We start from the raw sequence: 20,144 nt of genomic DNA on the forward strand, positions 1-20,144 counted from the left end.
GAAGGCACCTCGCCTCTCTGGAAGAATTCAGCCTTTGAATGCCTGGTTTCTTCGCTTTGGCAGGTAGTGAATGGCAGCAAGGGAACTGAGCGCTCAGATGAGGAGGAACCCACCCGGCAGGGTGGAAGAGGGGGCCTGATCACCACCCCCTGGGAGGCACTAGAAGGGGCACGGACCCACAGGGGCCTGGAATAAACAGGTGGCAGTGATTGCTTGGTACACAGGTTGACAAGTGTGTTAGGACTTAGGAAGGAAATTTGTGAAGGTCATTTAGGAGGTGGTATCCATGTCATCTTGGGGAAAATTATTACCAAGAAGCAGCCAGGGGATTTTTACGAGAAGAAAGTTGGTCCTTGTGTGCTCGTATTCTACCCTCCCCCAGGAGGTGTCCCATCTGCTGTGAAATTCTTGATACCCTCGGAATTGTCAGGCTAGAAGGGGCGGAATACATAAGTGAGTACAAATTGGCTTTTCCAGAGATAGCCTAGGACATGGAATATTTAACCCATCTGTGTTTTCATCTGCACCTGATCAAGTCCACCAAGGCAGAATGGACTTTTAAATTTAAGGGAGAAACAGTCTTGGACCATGTGGTGTATTGGTTTGACCATGCTGACCAGAAGGTGAAGACATGCCAACCCCCCTTCTCCGTCTGGGATCTAGCAGGTAAGGCTCTTCTCACCTCAATTAGGAATGAGGCATAATGGCAATTTAAGTGTTTCATTGAGTGGAAATATCAGAAGTAGATAGGGTACTGAGAACTTCGTAGACAGAACAAAAAGGAAAAGTAGAAGAAGGTCCAAGAAGGTAAGCAAGATGGGGGAAAGTGAATCTAAGGCAACTGTATTGGAGCGCATGATTAAAAAGTTAAAGAAGGGATTTGGAGGAGACTATGGGGTGAAGATGATGCCTAACTGCCTCCACATACCCTGTGAGGTTGAATGGCCCCCTATGGGAGTAGGATGGCCACCAGAGAATAACATGAACTTAAAAATAGTGGAAGCAGTCTATACAATAGTCACAGGAGAGCCAGGACACCCAGATCAAAATCCATACATTGACTCATGGCTAGGGTTAGCTCAAGACCCTCCTACTTGGACAAGGTTCTGTATTCCAGGAGGGAAAGGAAAAAATATTAATGGCACAAAGATTGACTGATGATAAAAAAGGAAATTCTACAGGATTTGGACAGGGATGACCTGACCAACCTAGATAGCATATTAAAAAGCAGAGACATTACTTTGCCAACAAAGGTCTGTCTAGTCAAGGCTATGGTTTTTCCAGTGGTCATGTATGGATGTGAGAGTTGGACTGTGAAGAAAGCTGAGCACGGAAGAACTGATGTTTTTGAACTGTGTTGCTAGAAACTCTTGAGAGTCCCTTGGACTGCTAGGAGATCCAACCAGTCCACTCTAAAGGAGATCAGTCCTGGGTGTTCATTGGAAAGACTGATGCTCAAGCTGAAACTCCAATACTTTGGCCACATCATACGAAGAGTTGACTCATTGGAAAAGACTCTGATGCTGGAAGGGATTGAGGGCAGGAGGAAAAGGGGATGACAGAGGATGAGATGGTTGGATGGCATCACCAACTCGATGGACATGAGTTTAGGTGAACTCCGGGAGTTGATGATGGACAGGGAGGCCTGGCATGCTGCAATTCATGGGGTCGCAAAGAGTTGGACACGACAGAGCGACTGAACTGAACTGACCTGAACTGACTGACTCCTCCCCCATACTGGATAATGATGCACCTGCCTCCCAGTGCTCCACCAGGACTGGAGGCCACCTTAATGCCCAATCCAGGGCCAGGTGAAATTCCTGCAGCAGCCTCTGCTCTTTCACCAGCTCTCCCAGAGATCCTAGAGCTGCCATTTCGGCAGGCTCCGATCCCATTGATGGAGACCTTTGGTCAACACTTCCAGAATTCCATCTCAGCCAGACCTCCTAGATGGTATCCACCTTTCTCAGTGAGTACTGATAGGAAGGGGGAAGAAAACACAGGAATTAGACAGAAGCTGTGCTCCGCCAAGGAACAGGGGGAAAGAACCCCACTACAGATGCCCCTCAGAGAGCTACAACAGCCTCCAGTTTAGGACGCATGGGGGCACTACCATCACCCCCCTGTAGCGTATTGTTATTTTCCTCTACAGATATATTAAACTGGCAGAGACACACCCTACCATACTTGGGGGAGCCACGAGCCATGATTAGTCTAATGGAGACTATTTTTTGAACCCACCACCCTACATGGGATGATATAATCCAACTACTGATCTCCCTTTTTAGCACTGAGGAAAGACACAGGATCCTAACTGAGGTCAGAAAATGGTTAAGAGAAATGGCACCTGAGGGTACTGCAAACCTCAGTGGTGGGCAGAACAAGCCACCCCCGATGAGAGGCCCAAATGGGACTGTAACACAGAGGAAGAGAGGGGCCACCTGGAGAGATATTGGACAGCTCAAGACGGGGGCCCTGAAAACCTGTGAGTATGGCAAAACTCTCCAGAGCGATTCAACAGGAAAGCGAATCACTCTCTGAGTTCTACGAAAGACTGTGCAAGGCCTGTAGACTTTATATGCCAATAGATCCAGAGGCTGCTGGGTCTCAGATGGTAATAAATGCAGGCTTTGTGTCTCAAGCCTATCCCAAAAATGTCAGATGGGGGACACCAAGTGACTCATGAATTTTTATACATCTCTGAATGCCCAGTACCTTTGTTGGGAAGAGACTTGCTAAATTGGAGGCACAAATGACCTTTCCCCCCCAGAAAAGACCCACTCTTTGAGTGAGATCAACCACCTACTTACTCTTCCTCTCTATAACCCTTCAAGATGAATGGAGGTTGCATGATCTCCCAAAAGGGAAACCAGACGGGCTAAACAGTCGAGAGAGAGACAGAGAGAGAGAGAGAGAGAGAGAGAGAGAGAGTTAACACAACAATTCCCTGAGGTTTGGGAGGAAGAAAACCCCCACCCCCTCCCCCCCACCCCCCCAGGCTTGCAAAACAAGTCCCACTGGTGATAGAACTCAAACCCAGTACAATTACATTAGCACCTGCCTTGGGCCTGTCAGACCTATATGAACTGTTTACTCTTTACCTGACTGAAAAGGACAAGGTGGCTATGGGAGTGTTGTCTCAGACTATGGGGACATGGGACAGACCTGTGGCTTATCTCTCGAAACGGCTGGACAATATTGCCACTGGGTGGCTGGGATGCTTATGGGCAGTTGCTGCAGTTGCCTTATTGGTCTGGGAGGCAACCAAGCTGACTTTGGGCCAAGATTTGATCATAAAAGTTCCGCATGAGGTCAACACTCTCCTGTGAGGGGGCCCCCATAAATGGCAGTCAGCATCCCAGATTACTCTATACCAGGGACTGTTATATAAAAACCCCCATGTTACTATTGAGCCTTATCAGGCTCTGAATCTGGCCACTCTCCTTTCAGTGGGAGAAAGGTGGGCCCTCACATGACTGCAAGGAAATATGCCAGCAGACCTGGCTTGAGAGATCAGCCAATCTCGGACCCAGATTTGGTCCTGTACACCAATAGCACCAGCCTGGTGAAACAAGGACAATGACTGTTGGGATATGCAGTAGTCATGGAAGAAACCATCATTGAGGCTAGCTCTCTGACATTACACTGGTCTGCTCAATGGGCTGAACTATATGCTCTAATCCAGACCCGCCAGCTGTCAAAAGGACAGAATCTCAGAACTGCACTGCCTGCTCACAAGCCTGCTGCCTCTGGCACAAACAGAAATCTCTGAGGATTCAGCTAAAAGGCACCCTGCCCTTTGAACACCTAGAAGTGGACTTCACTGAAATGAAACCTCACCAACACTACAGTTACCTGCTGGTCATGGTATGTACATTCTTGGGATGGGTAGAAGCTTTTCCTACCCGAACTGAAACAGCATCAGAAGTAGCCCAGTGCCTGCTTAGGGAGATAGTTCCCAGATTTGGATCTCCTACCAGCATTGGATTGGACAATGGTATGGCTTTTGTAGCTGATTCAGTACAGCAAGTAAGCAAAACTTTAAACATCAAATGGAAATTACATACAGCATATATGCCTCAGAGTTCTGGGATGGTGGAAGGAACCAACCAGACACTTAAAGAGACCCTCTCCAACTGGATCATAGAGACTGACTGCTCCTGGGTGGACTTGTTTCCAATGGCTCTGCTCAGACTCAGGATGACTCCACGGTCCCATGGCTATTCTCCATACAAAATTGTGTATTGGAGGCCCTCTCCCATAATAAAACAGGTGTCAACAAACTTGCCTCAGGTACGGGGAGATGAGATTTCACAGCAGATGGAACAACTGGGTAAGGTAATAAAGCAGGTAACTAAGTTTGTACAAAAAAGGGTGCCACTCCCCTCGGGGAATAGATTCATGAATTTGTGCCCCAGGATCAGGTGTGGGTCAAGGACTGGAAACATGACTCCTTGGCCCCACATTGGAAGGATCCATTTACTGTTCTAACCACCCCTACAGCAGTTAAAGTTGCAGGTGTCACTCCCTGGATCCACCACATGAGGATGAAGAGAACATACCACGCAGACCCAGAAAACGCTGAGTGGACTGCGCAGACAGACCCCACTGACCCTCAAGAGACTAAGATCATCCAAGAAGAAGAAGGAAAAGAAGATCCTGGACGAGCCCCTTCAGGAAGAAGCTGCATAATCAACTCCTGCTGCTTGGCCTCATCAACATGATCTTGAATTTAACTTCTCTTTCAACTCAGGACAATCTTTTCATCTCATGGGCACATTCCTATGTGGACTTCCACAACACCTCCAGCTACTAGGTATGTGGGGCTATGCCTCTGTCTGTGATGGATGGACTTCCTTGGTGGGTATCACTGCTCTGCCAAGGAGATTTTAAACCACTCTGCTCATTTCTGGGATGACAAAAAGAGACTTTCCTTTCTCTTGTCAATCATAATCTCTCCCTGCTCTCTTGGTAAGACAGACCTACAGTCAATAGACTTGGGTCATGGGGTTATGTTTGATGTAAACACCAGTTTCATAGAAGTAACGAAAGCCTTATTTACATGCTAGGTGGACAAGGTCTGTGTTTCAATGGTATGAGTATATTGCTGCCTTATTCATACATTCTATAGGGACAACAGATACTATGATTAAATTAGAAGCCTTGACTAATTTCACAAAACAAGCCCTCCTAGATAGTGCTAAAGCCATCCAAGCCTTAAATGAAGAACAAATCCAAATGAGAAAAGTAGTAATTCTAAATAGAATGCTTTGGACTTGCTCACAGCTGCTCAAGAAGGGACCTGTGCTATAATTAAGGTTGGATGTTGTGTATATATTCCTGATTTATCTGGCAATGTATCAGCTGCTTTAGATGACATGAAAAACCAGGTAAAAACAATGTCAAATGAAAACATTCCTTTCTGGACCTCCGTCCTATCTTGGGTGAAGACTGATTGATGGAAAATTATATTTACCATTGTTACAGTTGCCTTGATAGTTCTGCTTTGTGGACGCTGCATTTTACAATGTATTATGAACTTTGCAACCCAAAGGTCTGTGTCACTTTCCCAAATTGGCAGTCAGAGAGCCAGGGTGCAATATGAGCTTAACTCATACTATGAGTTAAGAGCATCAAGAGTGGGGAATGAAGGAGGAAACAGACAGAGCAGGCTCCATCTTGAAAGCAGGACTCCATCTTGGGCCAGACTGTGGACTTTGAGCTATATGCCCAGTATTTATGGAAATGACATACCAACTGGAAAACCAGACCCCCTCCCACCTCCACCATGGAGGAGCCCCAGGGCTCGTATATAGACTCTCCATAGCCTAAAAGAATACATGAATTATCTGTGTAACCAAATAGAATCATAAATTCTATTATGCTTATTGGGGTATGACCACAGGCCTACTGATAATTGTCCACTGCTAACTACCTAGGCTTAAGGCATACGAATCATGGGTTTAAGGCATATGAATAACGGGTTAACTTTGATTGTATATTTCTTTTCCTTTGTCCAGACTAGTTTCAGAGAATTTGAGGAGATGGGTTTGAACACATACACTTAGGGTATATAAGATTTTCACGGAAATAGGTCGGTGTCCTTGGCTAAGAGGAGACTCTGCCTTCGGCCCGCGGTGTAATAAATTGCACTTCACTATCTGCTATTGTCCTTCTGAGCGAGTTTGTTTCCCAGAACACATGTCTACAACAGTATATTAACCTGACAGGTATTTAGATTGGTTGCAAAAGTATACAGAATAGGAAACATAAATCTTACTTTAATACTCAGATCAAAAGACCCTTCTTTTGAAGGTCTTATTTTGATAACCAGCCCTGAGCAAAACGTAGAGATATATTTTCAAATACTTTTAGCCCATAATGCTCAGAATTGAAAAGACAAATTCTAACTGTTCTTTGGAGGAAAAGAGAAGCAAGCCTTATGGGTATCCCAAGGCCAAAAGTTACAAGGTTTTGGTTTGTGGTGCTTTGTCATATGCTTTGTATTGCTGTGCCTTCTAAGCCACATTGATTAATTCTTTGAACAGCTTCAGAAACACACAGAATGACCTCCAGACTAAGAAAAAGTAGATGTTTCAAAAATAACTCCAGGCAATGTATCACCTGTTCTAGATTCTCCAATGTTGCCATAGTAAATGCTGCTATTTCCTCAGGATTTAAATACAATTCAAATCCTCAGGATCTTTTATTTCAATCTAAAACACAAGTTTTTTAAAGTACCTGGAAACAATGACCCACTTGGGGATTCTAGCTGTAAAAACTAGTCCATTGTTTGAAAATGAAAATGGGCATTTAAAGGTCTCTCTGGCGCTGACACAACTACTCTGTGTGATGTTAGAAGCTCTAGACCCAACACATAGACCATTTGGCAGGACTAAGGGAGGAGCCAGAGGTATGACAAAGTTCCTTGAAGAGAAAGAGAAGTAGATTGCGTTTTGGCATCCCAGAGTGTATGATTTATTGATTCTTCTCTAAGGAAAATTTGCATGTAGCCTCATAAAAACTCAGAAATTTATATTTGAAATGAGAACAACAAAAGTGAAGCTACAGGAAAGCAAACAAGAAAACAGAAAATTTTTAAAATGCAGATTTCCTACAAGGAGCCTAATTCTTTTTTCATTTTTTAAACTATTACTTTGGCAAAGATTAAAAAAAAGTATGAAATACTAAGTAGAGATGTGGTAGAAGAGAAATTCATGTACTGGTGGTGGAAGTAAAAATTTATACCTTTCTACAGTGTAATTTTGCAGTGTAACTCATGAGCTTAAGCATGTTTACACTCAATAATTTAAATTACAAATGTTTATTCTGTGGAAATAAACTAAAATTCAGAGAAACATTTATGTATTGAGATGAAAATTGCAGAGATTTATAACAATTCTAGTCTTTCACATGATAGAACTTTAAACATAAAGACATTTTTCTTCCTTTTCTTTTTTGTGAAAACATATCCAGGATTCTCTTAATTGTTCCTCATAGCACAATTTCCAGGCCATTTTATGTTCTGGCCAGCATTTCTCTTCCACACAAACCATCACCAGAAGTATTCTATAATTTTTCCTCTGAAAGCAGTAGCATATAACCCAACATAACATTCTAAATCTGACCTGAGCATCTCGAGGAACTCTAGGAATGGTATCAAATTTATGTTGTTCATCCCCAAAAATGCTTGAGAGAAGTAATACTTACAGTAGATTGTTTTAAAGATATGCTTTCCATTATTTCATGTCATTATCCTAAATTTAATCTTTAGAATGTTGAAAGCTGGTATCTGAAAAATACCTATTGGACACCTAAAATAATTACCTTCATAAAACTGAATTTAATTTGGCATCCCCTTTCTTCAGTGGACACCACTATAAATAAAAACCATGTGATTTTTATTTCTGCATTGGTTGCAAAAATTATTTTTCACTTCCACTTAGTGAAGGAAGAAGCAGACAAAACAGACTGCATCTTGAAAGCAGGACTCCATTTTGGGCTGGACTGTGGACTTTGAGCTATATGCCCAGTATCTATGGAAATGACATACCAACTGGAAACCAGACCCTCCTCTCCCCCGGATGGGAGAGCCCCAGGGCTCTTATCTATACATTCCGCTCTAGGTGGAGAGTCTATTCACCTAAAAGAATACCCTAATTATCTGTGTAACTGAATAGAATCATAAATTCTATTATGTTTATTGGGGTATGACCACAGGCCTATTGATAACTGTCCACTGTTAACTACCTAGGCTTAAGGCATACAAGAATCACGGGTTAACTTTGTGTCTCTCTTTTCCTTTGTTCAGACTAGTTTCAGAGAATTTGGGGAGGTGGGTTTGAGCACGTACACTTAGGGTATATAAGGTTTTCACAAAAACTGGTTGGGGTCCTTGGCTAAGAGGAGACTCTGCCTTGGGCCCGCGGTGTAATGAACTGCACTCCACTCTCTACAGTGTCCTTCTGAGTGAGTTTGTTTCCTGGAACGCATGGCTACAACATTAGGACACAATCACAAGACAACAATACTGATACAACTAACAAGAAGAATATACAAAATAATGTAAATAATAATAGTTTTTGCAGAGCCCAGCAGAGGGTTGAATTTGTGAGGAAATCTAATGAATTAAATCATCATTGATAGAGTTATGGGAAGAGGAGGAAGTAGTCACAAATGTTCATAAGAAAAACTCAGTTTAACTTTTCATAGATATTTAAAGACAGAGTGCATGCTGGCATGACTTTTTTTAATCCCTGGGAGATAAAGGAGAGTCTTTTCCTGTTGACAAGTTTTTTTTTTTTTCTTTGTAGGCTTCACCAGATGTATTCAATAGAGTTTGGACGCAGAAGAATGCTGAGAGACCACCATTAAAGGCAATGTTTCTATATCTCACTGATATTGTCGGTAAAAATGTGAAGATTATTCTGATAAACTCAGGTAAATCAGGTAAGCTCTAGAGTAATAACTGTTTATATATTTAGAGATCTCATTAAATTAGCTAAATTTTTATGCTAGAAAATATTCATAATGCAAAAGAAAGCAATAAAGAAGGAATAGAAAGACATAAACATGAAATATTTAGAAGGCAAAAATATCAGGCAAATATAAATTCAACTACACAAGTGATAATATCAAATGTTAGTGGATTAAATACTCTAATCAAAAGGCAGAGATTGTAGGCTAGATATAAAATAAGATTGAACTATATGCTGTCAACAGAAAATATACCTTAGATTCAAAGATACAAATAGATTGGCAATTGTAAAAGATATAACATGGAAACAGGAACCATAACAAATAGATTCTATGCTAATATAAGAAGCACCCTATTCAAATGCAACGTTTGCTTCCCAATCTCCCTTCTCTGTTTTCTTTAGCACTAAACACCACGTGACTTACTTTACATTTCAGTTAGTTGCTTCCTACAATCTCTCTCTCTTTTTTTTTTTTTGCTTTTATTTTTCTCTCTCATTTACTTACAGCTGGTCAATTATGAATCCAGCATCTAGGACAGGTTCAGACGCACAATGGGAGCTTAATATGTATGCATTTAATGAATGAACTTTATGAGCCCTAATTAGTTGCTAGGAATAGAATAGTGAGTCAAACAAGAGTCTTCCTTCTCATGAAACATAATTTATAATAAAATAATTTTTTTAGTGAGAAAAATATTTTATTGAGCTACACAGTAAGCATACACAATTAATGGAGATGATTGCAATTATTATTCCTTTCTCAAAGCCAAAGCAAATTTTAAACGTGTGTATTTCATTTGCTCTCCAGTATCTATAATTAACATTAATTTGACTGGATATTGAAGATCATCTACTGTTTTATCACTGTCATCCATTTTCATTCTATCTGGAGAAGAAGAAACTGCTTGTGCATTATTTTATCAAATATCTAAATGGTTTTAAAAATTGTTTTTCAATGGTTGTATTTTGCCAAGTATGTTTATAAATAATTCTTATACTCACAAGCATAATGTAATAAAAATGTTTCACTTGTTTCTAATTCATTTGAACTTCATAAACTTATATACAGAATCGCTCAGTTATGTTCAACTTTTTGTGACCCCGTGGACTGCAGCACACCAGGCTTCCCTGTCATTCACCATCTCCCGGAGTTTGCTCATACTCATTTCCATTGAGTCGGTGGTGCCATTCAACCATCTTGTCCTCTGTCCTCCCCTTCCCTCCTACCTTCAATCTTTCCCAACATCAGGGTATTTTCCAATGAGTCAGCTCTTTACATCAGGTGGCTAAAGTAGTGGAACTTCAGCTTCAGCATCAGTTGTTCCAATGACTATTCAGGCTTGATTTCTTTTAGGATTGACTGGTTTGATCTTCATGCAGTCCAAGGGATTCTCAGGAGTCTTCTCTGACATCGCAGTTTGAAAGCATCAATTCTTTGGCATTCAGCCTTCTTTATAGTCCAACTCTTACATCCATACATGACTACTGGAAAAGCCATAGCTTTGACTAGATGGACTTTGTCAACAAAATGATGTCTCTGCTTTTTAATCCTCTGTCTAGATTTTTCATAGCTTTTCTCTCAAGGAGAAAGAGTCTTTTAATTTCATGGCCACAGTCACCATCCACAGCGATTTTGGAGCCCAAGAAAATAAAGTCTGTAACTGTTTCCGCTGTTTCTCCATCTACTTGCTGTGAAGTGATGGAGCTGGATGCCATGGGCTTTGCTTTTTGAACGTTGAGTTTTAAGTGAGCTTTCTCACTCTCTCCTCTTTTACCTTCATCAAGAGGCTCTTTAGTTCCTCTTTGCTTTCTACCATTAGGGTGGTGTCATCTGCATATCTGAGGTTATTGATATTTCTCCCGGCAATCTTGATTTCAGCTTGTGCTTCATCTAGCCCGGTATTTTGCATAGAAGTTAAATAAGCAGGGTGACAATATACAACCTTGATATACTCCTTTACTAATTTTGAATCAGTCTGTTGTTCCATGTCCAGTTCTAACTGTTGCTTCTTGACCTGCATACAGGTTTCTCAGGAGGCAGTTTACGTGGTCTGTTATGCCCATCTCTTGAGGAATTTTCCACAATTTGTTGTGATCCACAGAGTAAAAGGCTTTAGTGTAATCAATGAAGCAGAAGTAGATGGTTTTTCTGGAATTCTCTTGCTTTTTCTATGCTCCAATGGATGTTGACAATTTGATCTCTGGTTTCTCTGCCATTTCTAAAACCGTCTTGTACAGCTGGAAGTTATCGGTTCAGGTATTGTTGAAGCCTAGCCTAGAGGATTTTGAGCATGACCTTGCTAGCATATGAAATGAGTACAATTGTGTGATAGTTTTAACATTCTTTAGCATTGCTTTTCTTTGGGATTGGAATGAAAACTGACCTTGTCCAGTCCTGTGGCAACTGCTGAGTTTTCTAAATTTTCTTTCTTCAGACTTAAATTGAAAAGAAGTAGGGAAAACTACTAGGCCATTCAGGTACTGTAGAGAATTGTTTAACAATAAAATATATCCTGTGCTGTGTTTAGTCGCTCAGTTGTGTCCAGCACTTTGCAACCCCATGGATTGTAGCCCACCAGTCTCCACTGAGGCATGGGCTGCCATGCCCTCCTCCAGAGGATCTTCCGAACCCAGGGATCAAACCCATGTCTCCCACATTTCAGGCAGATTCTTTTCTGTCTGAGCCACCAGGGAAGCCCAAGAATACTGGAATGAGTAGCCTATCTCTTCTCCAGAGGATCTTCTCAATCCAGGAATTGAACCAGGGTCTCCTGCATTGCAGGTCAATCCTTCACCAGCTGAGCTACCTGAGAAACCCAAAAATGTATCCTAAACCCTTGTTATAGATTTCAAATTTATATTTCATTAATTTCCCGTGATAAGAAGACATTATCCTAAAAAGGTGAATTTAAATTAAAACTTCTCAGGGAGCAATACAAATAAATTCCACTATGTAAAGATTAAAATGAGCAGGTTTAACTTTTGCTGGGACTAATTCTTGTTGTTGTTGTTGTTGTTTAAGGGGGCTTTCTATTCACTTTTGTCTTTTTTTCTCCCCTTTGTGATAACAAAGGCCATATTTTATGCCTCTTCCTATGCATCTAAAATAAATTCTGATAACTACAAGTTTGGTTAGAAATATTGTCAACAATGACAAGGATTAACAGGCTATTTTATCAAAACAATCCTCTATCTTCTTTGATATCTGAAAAAATAAGGAAACGTGATATTGAAGACGTGATAACAAATGACAATGGTAATAACTTCTACACAAGGGAAAGTACCCACTTATTTTTAGAATTTTTTTCTTTTAGAAAATCTAAATAAAATATGAGGGGAAAAATTGTTGAGCTACTAAATTTCTTTTAAAACTTGTTTTAAGGAAATTCAAGCCAGACAGGAGCATACTTGGAGTTATGCAGTAAGATTTAAGTGTTTAATCTTTATGATCAACTGTCTTTTTTTTTTTTTCAATGCAGAACTGTAGTACCTATGTGGGCTTCCCTGGTGGCTCAGAGGTTAAAGCGTCTGCCTGAAATGCAGGAGACCTGGGTTCGATCCCTGGGTCGGGAAGATCCCCTGGAGAAGGAAATGGCAACCCACTCCAGTATTCTTGCCTGGAGAATACCATGGACAGAGGAGCCTGGTGGGCTACAGTCCACAGGGTCGCAAAGAGTCGGACACGACTGAGTGACTTCACTTTCATAGTACCTATGTAATTGGATAAAAAGGGTAATAAATAATGCTATAGATACCATTTGCCAAAAAAACACCTCCTCTATACTTTTTTCCTAATACATCTTAGACTTATGTATAGCTCAAATAAGAAACCCAGGAGGCCTCTCTTTGCTCTCCCATTATATTAATAGATTAGACATGCTGCTGCTTCATCCCTTATAGCTTTACAACATTTAGTTTGTTGTGGTTTTCTGTTTACTACCAAAGTGTGGGGTTACTAAAAAAATAATTTTTTTAAAGAAAATTTTCACAGTAGATAATACAAGAAAAAAGAATTCATCTCAAAACATGAACAGATTAATCAAACAAATAAACTCACCTGTCTTCGCATCTTTCCAATCATCTGAAAGAATAGTCTTCGTCTGGATAGTGTACTTAGATATAGGACTATGATTGTCTGAACCACGGCTCCAAGTAAGTGCCACAGAAGTGGCTCTAACATCTTCTATTCGCAGACCACCTGGAGGGCCTGGAGGGCCTGGAATGAAAATTTGGGTAACGAATCAATGAATCCCATCCAGTGAATTGGGTGCATATTGGCATACAAAATTGTCTTCCTTGCAATTATTCTAAAGAATATTTACACAATGAAATCAGTGTTGCCATATTCCTTTTAAGCATAAACTATAAGAAGCAATACTAATGGTATTTGTAGTTTTTACTAAATGATTTCATGATGTCTTTTTATGAAAAGAGATAAATGCCATCCTTTAAAAATGGCATTATTATTCAGGATACGTATGATAATCTTTGACTCATAAAATACAATTGACATCAAGGAACCTAACAGATTTTAATCATAGTGAGATTTAATGAAATTTTGCTGAATAAATGAATCAGAGCAGATAACACTGTCTAGATATGAGGATAGTTAGTCATAGTTTCTTTCTGCCTCCCCAAAATGGAACAAATACTTTTTAATAATTTTAAATGTTATAGTTAATTTATTTTACTTGGAGTAGAAATTTCTGAAAATGACTGTATGTACCATTTTGGGTAATACATTCTATGTTAGTTAAAGTAATAGAAATAATATTAAAAGAAATATTTCTATGTGTATAAAAGGTAGAAAACAACTAATAATTCAGGCATACCAGGAATGATCTAAAAACATCAAATAACATACTGAAGAAACTTAGGTCAGAAGAATTACTGCATAAGACAATGTTAAAAATAGGATTTCACAGATGCTTAATAACTCAATATTAATATCATTCATTTATTCTCTAAACTGAGAACACTGTGTTGAGTGGTAGAAATGAAAAGATAAATGAGACATAACTTTCAGGCTTTGAACAGATCTTTGTCATGAAAGGGTGAAATGGCACAGTAAATAAGTAACTGTAAAAGACAGTAGCAAATGCCAGGATTACGGTTTACAACATACTTATACTTTGCATCATGATTTCTTCTTTTTAAAACTGTGAGAAAAAGTTCCTTAGATGGTAATGTAGTGTCTATAACTTAGAATGCTAAACAAGGTTCTGTGGCCAGAGAACTCCTAAAATAGACATTTCAGACAATGACATCACTTTTCTTTGCATCAAAAAGGAGGCCATTCTCGACTGAATTAGGCACAGTGAACAAAATAATCAACAATGTTAGTAGAGTGGCAAATTTTTAAAGTATTAAATAAAACACATGTTTTTATCTTTTAGGTGAAAGCAAATACAAAGAGAAATCTTGAGAGCAGCTAGAGAAAATGGGCACATTATTTAAGTGCCTTCCCATTTAAATGTCAGATCAGCTGCTTTATCTACAGGGCCTTGTTCTCCACATGGGCTTTGGTCTTTACAGAGGTATAGATAACATCCAAACCTGCACCAATTTCTTTGTAATTGGTCCCAAAGAGAAAAATGTGTATAGAACAACACAGTTGCATTACTACTAACGGTAAAATAACACAAGACACAGCCTATTTACGATAGTAAATTTTATTTAGAAACAAAAAACATAAATTAATAAGGGCAAATAGATTCTTATAAATATATAATCTGTAATAGTATTTTTATACTTACTGATGTTAATTAAAAGTAACAATAATATGCCATCCAAAATTAATGAAAATAGCCACATAAATTATATAAACCACATTTGATATTCAGAAAGAACACGTTGCATTTTCCATATGTAAAGACCACATTGAAAAACAATACACATTCTTGATCAGAACCACAATGTTCTTTACTTCACATAAAGCACCAGCCCAAGTCAATTACTGAGTGGAATATTTCAGAGTATTAAAATTAAAATTTAGAAATGAAAAATTTAAAACTATATTTTTTTTAAGAAAAGAGAAAGTCTTATAGTGCAGGCATTCATACACCTTTTCTGAGCATAAGGAAAGTGTTAAAGGGAATTTAAGGCAAAATTTCCATAGGTTAGTCTTTTATCATTAAGGTGTAAATCATTTCCCCACTGTTACTCTCTGAAATTTTCGGATGGCAAATGAATGACTTTTGGAAAGGTCAGGTTAAAGCTGCATATTAATAATGTATTAATTGGGACATTATATGCATAATAATTCATCCCATTCACTGAGGAACAATATGAAGCAAAAGGCTGTAATTATATTTATGCATTTCTTTCTCTGATATATGCCTGGCCTATACTGACCCTTCTTAATAAATATTTGGTGAAGACATAAATACATTTATCACATTGACCTTCAGAGCTCTGTAAACATAACAGTTATACACAATACAATCTCCATTCTTTCATTTGCTCTGAAACTGTATTGCATTAAGAAGGTGAAATTGAGAAAATAAATGGAAAGGAGTTGGTTGATAACCCCAAAACCATAGTGCGGCAATATAACTTGGTATTAATTTACTAAGTAGATTTTTTCCCATGTAGGAATTAAATACAAATATCCCCTAGGAAATACCTGAGAGGAAATATACTACAAAGAACAGAGATTTTAGAGTTAAAAAAGGCTTGACTTTAAATTCAGTGCCTTGATTTATCTTGGGCAAGTTTATCAAATTGGCTAAGCTTTCATTTTCTCATACATAAAATAGGAGTAATAAAAATTGACCAGATTGTTGTTAGGATTAAAATAAAAATCCTTAAGGAATGTAGGGCTAGGCCTGGTCTACAGAAAGCCCTTAGTAAATTTTAGCTTTAATACTATCATTGTTACACCGGTAAGAGCTTTCTGTACATCTGAGCTATTGGACAGGATTAATACTTGTATAATAATTAACAAGGATCTGTTTATCAGATTGTTCTGGTAAACCCCAGTTCTTTCCACTCAAAATTAAGGTGTTTCTGGTAAATATTTTGGAGATAAGGAAAACTGGTCATGTGAAGGCCCTCTACTGTGTACAAAGGAACCAGGATGCAACAAAGCTAGAGTGGTGCTGGGGAGAGAAACATGGCCAGCCTTGCACTGTCTCCCAGGAGAAAGGTTTTCTAAGCAGTGTGGCTCATGTTACTTGCTCCATTTTTCTGTTCAAAATGGAGAGAAAAGTGCTGTGATAGAAAATAAAATAATGCAGCCACTAGTTCCTCAGCACAAAGGCAAGCATTTAGAAACTGAACATCCTTCTGGACATAGCCAGAGTGGTTATGAAGCACCTTCTGTGGTTCAGTGAAATCTCACTGGCCATATCCATACTCACTTTTCCAAAATTTGTCTAGGTTCTCAGTGTATTTACCATTAAATCACTGACTACTGGCAAACAAAATAATATATTTTAGTAAATCCTTATTATATCTGAGTCTTTTATAATTCTTACAAATAACCCTAAAATGTAAGCACATTATTTTCACTCCTTAATAGATGAGGAAATCCAGACATGAATAGATTAAATAAAATAACCACAGTTATCCAGCTAGCAAATGCTAAAGCTAAGATTTGAACACAACTGATTTACCATGAGGCTTTTCGTTTACTACAGTGAAAACAATCATTTAAAAACAATATTACCAGATTCAAATTAAAAAATGGCCTTGACAGCTTTCCTTTAGAGACCTTTTGTGTTGTGGAGAATATGAATTACTTGGGCATTAGTGTGCATTTTGGTAAAATGATAAAAAACTGTGTTACATTGATTATAGCTTTTTATATCTTTTTTGTGATCTGTTAACTCAGATAAATGAAGATAAATACATCACATAAATACATCATATAAATTCCTATTGTATTACATTCTAAGGCTTTGTTTTTATTATTATAAAAGTATTTGTTCATCTTTCCTGGAATTTACCAATTTTTAAGAAAAAAACCCCTATGTATGAACAAAATACAGATGTGATTTCCACTCAGTCTCTTTAATATATAAAATAATTAGAAGGAAAAAAATGAACAGAAATACAATTATTTCTCAATTCCATCATTTCTTCTTTAGGAAGGTAGTAACACTCTGTGAAATAGTTTTTAGGCATTTGAGGAAAAATAGAGGAAATTTTTTTTTTCAAAATGATTATTCACACATTATAAGTTGACTATATTTTCTCCATCAATAATTTTTTAATTTATTTTTTAACTGAGGGACAATTGCTTTACAGACTTTTGGTGTTTTCTGTCAAACCTCAACATGAATCAGCCATAGCTATACATATACTCCCTCCCTTTTGAACCTCCCTCCCATATCCCTCCCCATCCCATCCCTCTAGGTTGATACAGAGCCCCTGTTTGAGTTCCCTGAGCCATACAGCACATTCCTGTTGGCTGTCTATGTTACATATGGTAATGTAAGTTTCCATGTTACTCTCTCCATACATTCACCCTCTCCTCCTCTCTCCCCACGTCCATAAGTCCATCTTCTATATCTGTTTTTCTACTGTTGCCCTGTAAATAAATTCTTCATTGCCATTTTTCTAGATTTTGTATATATATGTTAGAATACAGTATTTATCTTTCTCTTTCTGAGTTACTTCACTCTGTATAATAGGTTCTAGGTTCATCCACCTCATTAGAACTGACTCAAAGGTATTCCTTTCTATGGCTGAGTAATATTCCATTGTGTATGTGAACCACAACTTCTTTATCCATTCATCTGTCGATGGACATCTAGGTTGCTTCCATGTTCTAGCTATTGTAAATTGAAAAAGACACATGTGTCCCATTATTCATTCCATCAATAATTGAGACTCATTTTCACTGAAGTCAAGTGGCATAGAAGATTTGAAACTGGGATCCTCCAAGATTAAACAGGATGTATAGTAGTCTAGCATTATGAGTCAGTGACAATACTTAGCCTAAAACCTTAATGCACTTTCTTCTGCTTAAACACTGACTGGCTTTCTAAACAACTGTGGTTGGAATTGGATCCAACATACTGTTGGTCCTTCTGGGATTCCACTCCACATAGCACACATTTAATATAAGCCTTGACACTAAACAGGAAACATATCCCAATGTCATCCTATTTCCACTTGTAATTGCTCAGTAAGCAATAAAGAGCAAACCATCACATATAATATCCTATCCCGTGGTTCATGGTTTATTTTTACTAAAATAGTAAATCTTAATGAGCAGTTTGAATGCTAAATGTCAATGAAGAGTTTAATGAAAAGTTCAGTGTAAATTATTGTCCCTTTTAAAATAAAATAATCTGAAAATAACAATGCTGAAAGAACATCAATTATATTAAGGCAGGTGGCTTCTCCTTACAAAAATACATCAACTGAAGTCCCTTTTTTACTACAAGCCTGTCCTTGCTCTGAAAATTAGTTAAGGCAACTGCTTTATCATAAGGTAATATAACACAAATTGATGTGTGGTATTGTTGAAGCATAAGGCTGTATTAAGATGAAGCTGAATATTAAATGGGAATATGGTAGCTTTAATCCCTAACAATGGTATTTTAACCTTCTGCATGATAAAAATGAACTTAGATCCCCATTAGAAATGAGAATGAGGTTAAAGGGAGGTAAATGAATCTGTGCAATTCTAGTTGATATTGATACAGTTTATCTAAAGACACTGGAGAAGGAAAGCATTCTTTTTTTCCTGGCACTTTTCATACTTATCATGTGGTTTCCTTTCTAATTTTTATCAATCCTTTCCCAAACTATATTCATATCTGATGGTATATATTGCTGGTATACTTTCAATTAGAGATCACTTAAGGTGCCTACAATACTGATTCATGTACATCTCCATGGCAATATTTATGGATATATGACAATCTCAAATTATTTTTTAAAATCTTATTAAAATGACAACTGCCCTAGATCTCCAGTCTACATTCTAGGATGCTTCTTTCTGTGACAATAATTGAGACTAGAAAATGAGAAGTAAAAAATGATGGAAATACATACCATTTTGAGCCAGAGATATGTATTCCTTTAAGATGACTGATCAATTATTTTTTAATTACATAAATATTTGGGATTCATATATATTTCTCTCAAAACTTCCTTAAGAGTTCTTCCAACCACAGATAGGAATGCTACAGTTACTAAAGGAGATGTTCATATAATATCCCATGCCTAAAAGTAAGCCCGTTTAAGAAGAGCAAAAGTATTTCTTCTGAAGAAATAAGAATTTTAAGCAGGTTTATTTGACCAAAGAGGGGAAAGGAAAATATTTTCAAATAATGAAATTTAAGCAGTTCAGAAAATTACTCTCTCATTTCTACCCATGTCCTTCCAAAAAGTCTTGACCTTCCTTTCAAAATAAAGATCCAAGAAGGCTGATGCTAGGAGTTAACAATTAAATATGTATACATGCTGTTAATCACTTTGTTATCTTCACTTAAATCTAGCTACTGAGATGACAGTTTTCTCCACATGCTGTCCAATTTCACTTCCCAATTCCAGGAATTGTTCCAAAAACCCTACAGGGCCATGAGCAGGCTTCAGTTGTTTCTTGCTGCTTTACATCTTTTTTTTGCCAAATTATATATATGGAACCAGGGTACAGAAGGCCACTGGAATAATGCCCCTTGGCTTACATCCTAATTAAGATGACTCATTAGTGAATTTGACAACAGGATTGTTCATTACCTGCTTGGGAAATCAAACAGTCCATTCAGTGGCAATACTCTCGTATTATAATTCACCAATTTTTCATATTTTTTTCAGATAATGAGCTAATTTCTGAGATATGCAATTTCAAAGAAAGACAGGACATGAAAACACAAAAATTTTACTTGGCCATCATATGATGTACTGGGTTAGTTCAGCAGACAGTTTTCAGATATTAGTAAAGCTATAAAATTATTTTCAAGTATCTTTCTGTTCAAAGTATGTTTAGGTGTTCAAAAGGAAAAAATCCTCTAGGAATTGGATTTTGGTAGGGGGAACGTCAGAAGCTACAATATTGAATTAATTAGTAAAATCTAGTATAATGTGTTAAAAAAAAGTTTTCACACAAATAGTGAGTGTCAGCGATCACCAGGTTGGAGGCAGGCTCGCACAGACGGGGAGAAAAGGATCCACCATGTTTTTCTCTCCATCTTTTCTGTTTTTACCTGC

General features: G+C 38.1%; 1 protein-coding gene across 4 annotated transcripts in view; it reads right to left on the reverse strand.

Annotated features, from left to right (window-relative positions):
* CNTN1 (contactin 1) overlaps positions 1 to 20,144 on the reverse strand; it is a 417,338-nt gene that overhangs the window by 85,640 nt on the left and 311,554 nt on the right. For 3 of the 4 annotated variants that reach the window (XM_042246873.2, XM_060412756.1, XM_060412755.1), the window contains one exon: positions 13,036 to 13,194. In XM_042246873.2, coding sequence (XP_042102807.1) covers positions 13,036 to 13,194 — 159 coding nt within the window. Of the gene's footprint in view, positions 1 to 13,035; positions 13,195 to 14,634; positions 20,141 to 20,144 lie in introns of those variants that run through there. The other variant, XM_042246874.2, reaches the window with a different exon arrangement.

The sequence above is a fragment of the Ovis aries genome, chromosome 3 (genome assembly GCF_016772045.2).
Source record: "Ovis aries strain OAR_USU_Benz2616 breed Rambouillet chromosome 3, ARS-UI_Ramb_v3.0, whole genome shotgun sequence".
Lineage (NCBI taxonomy): Eukaryota > Metazoa > Chordata > Mammalia > Artiodactyla > Bovidae > Ovis > Ovis aries.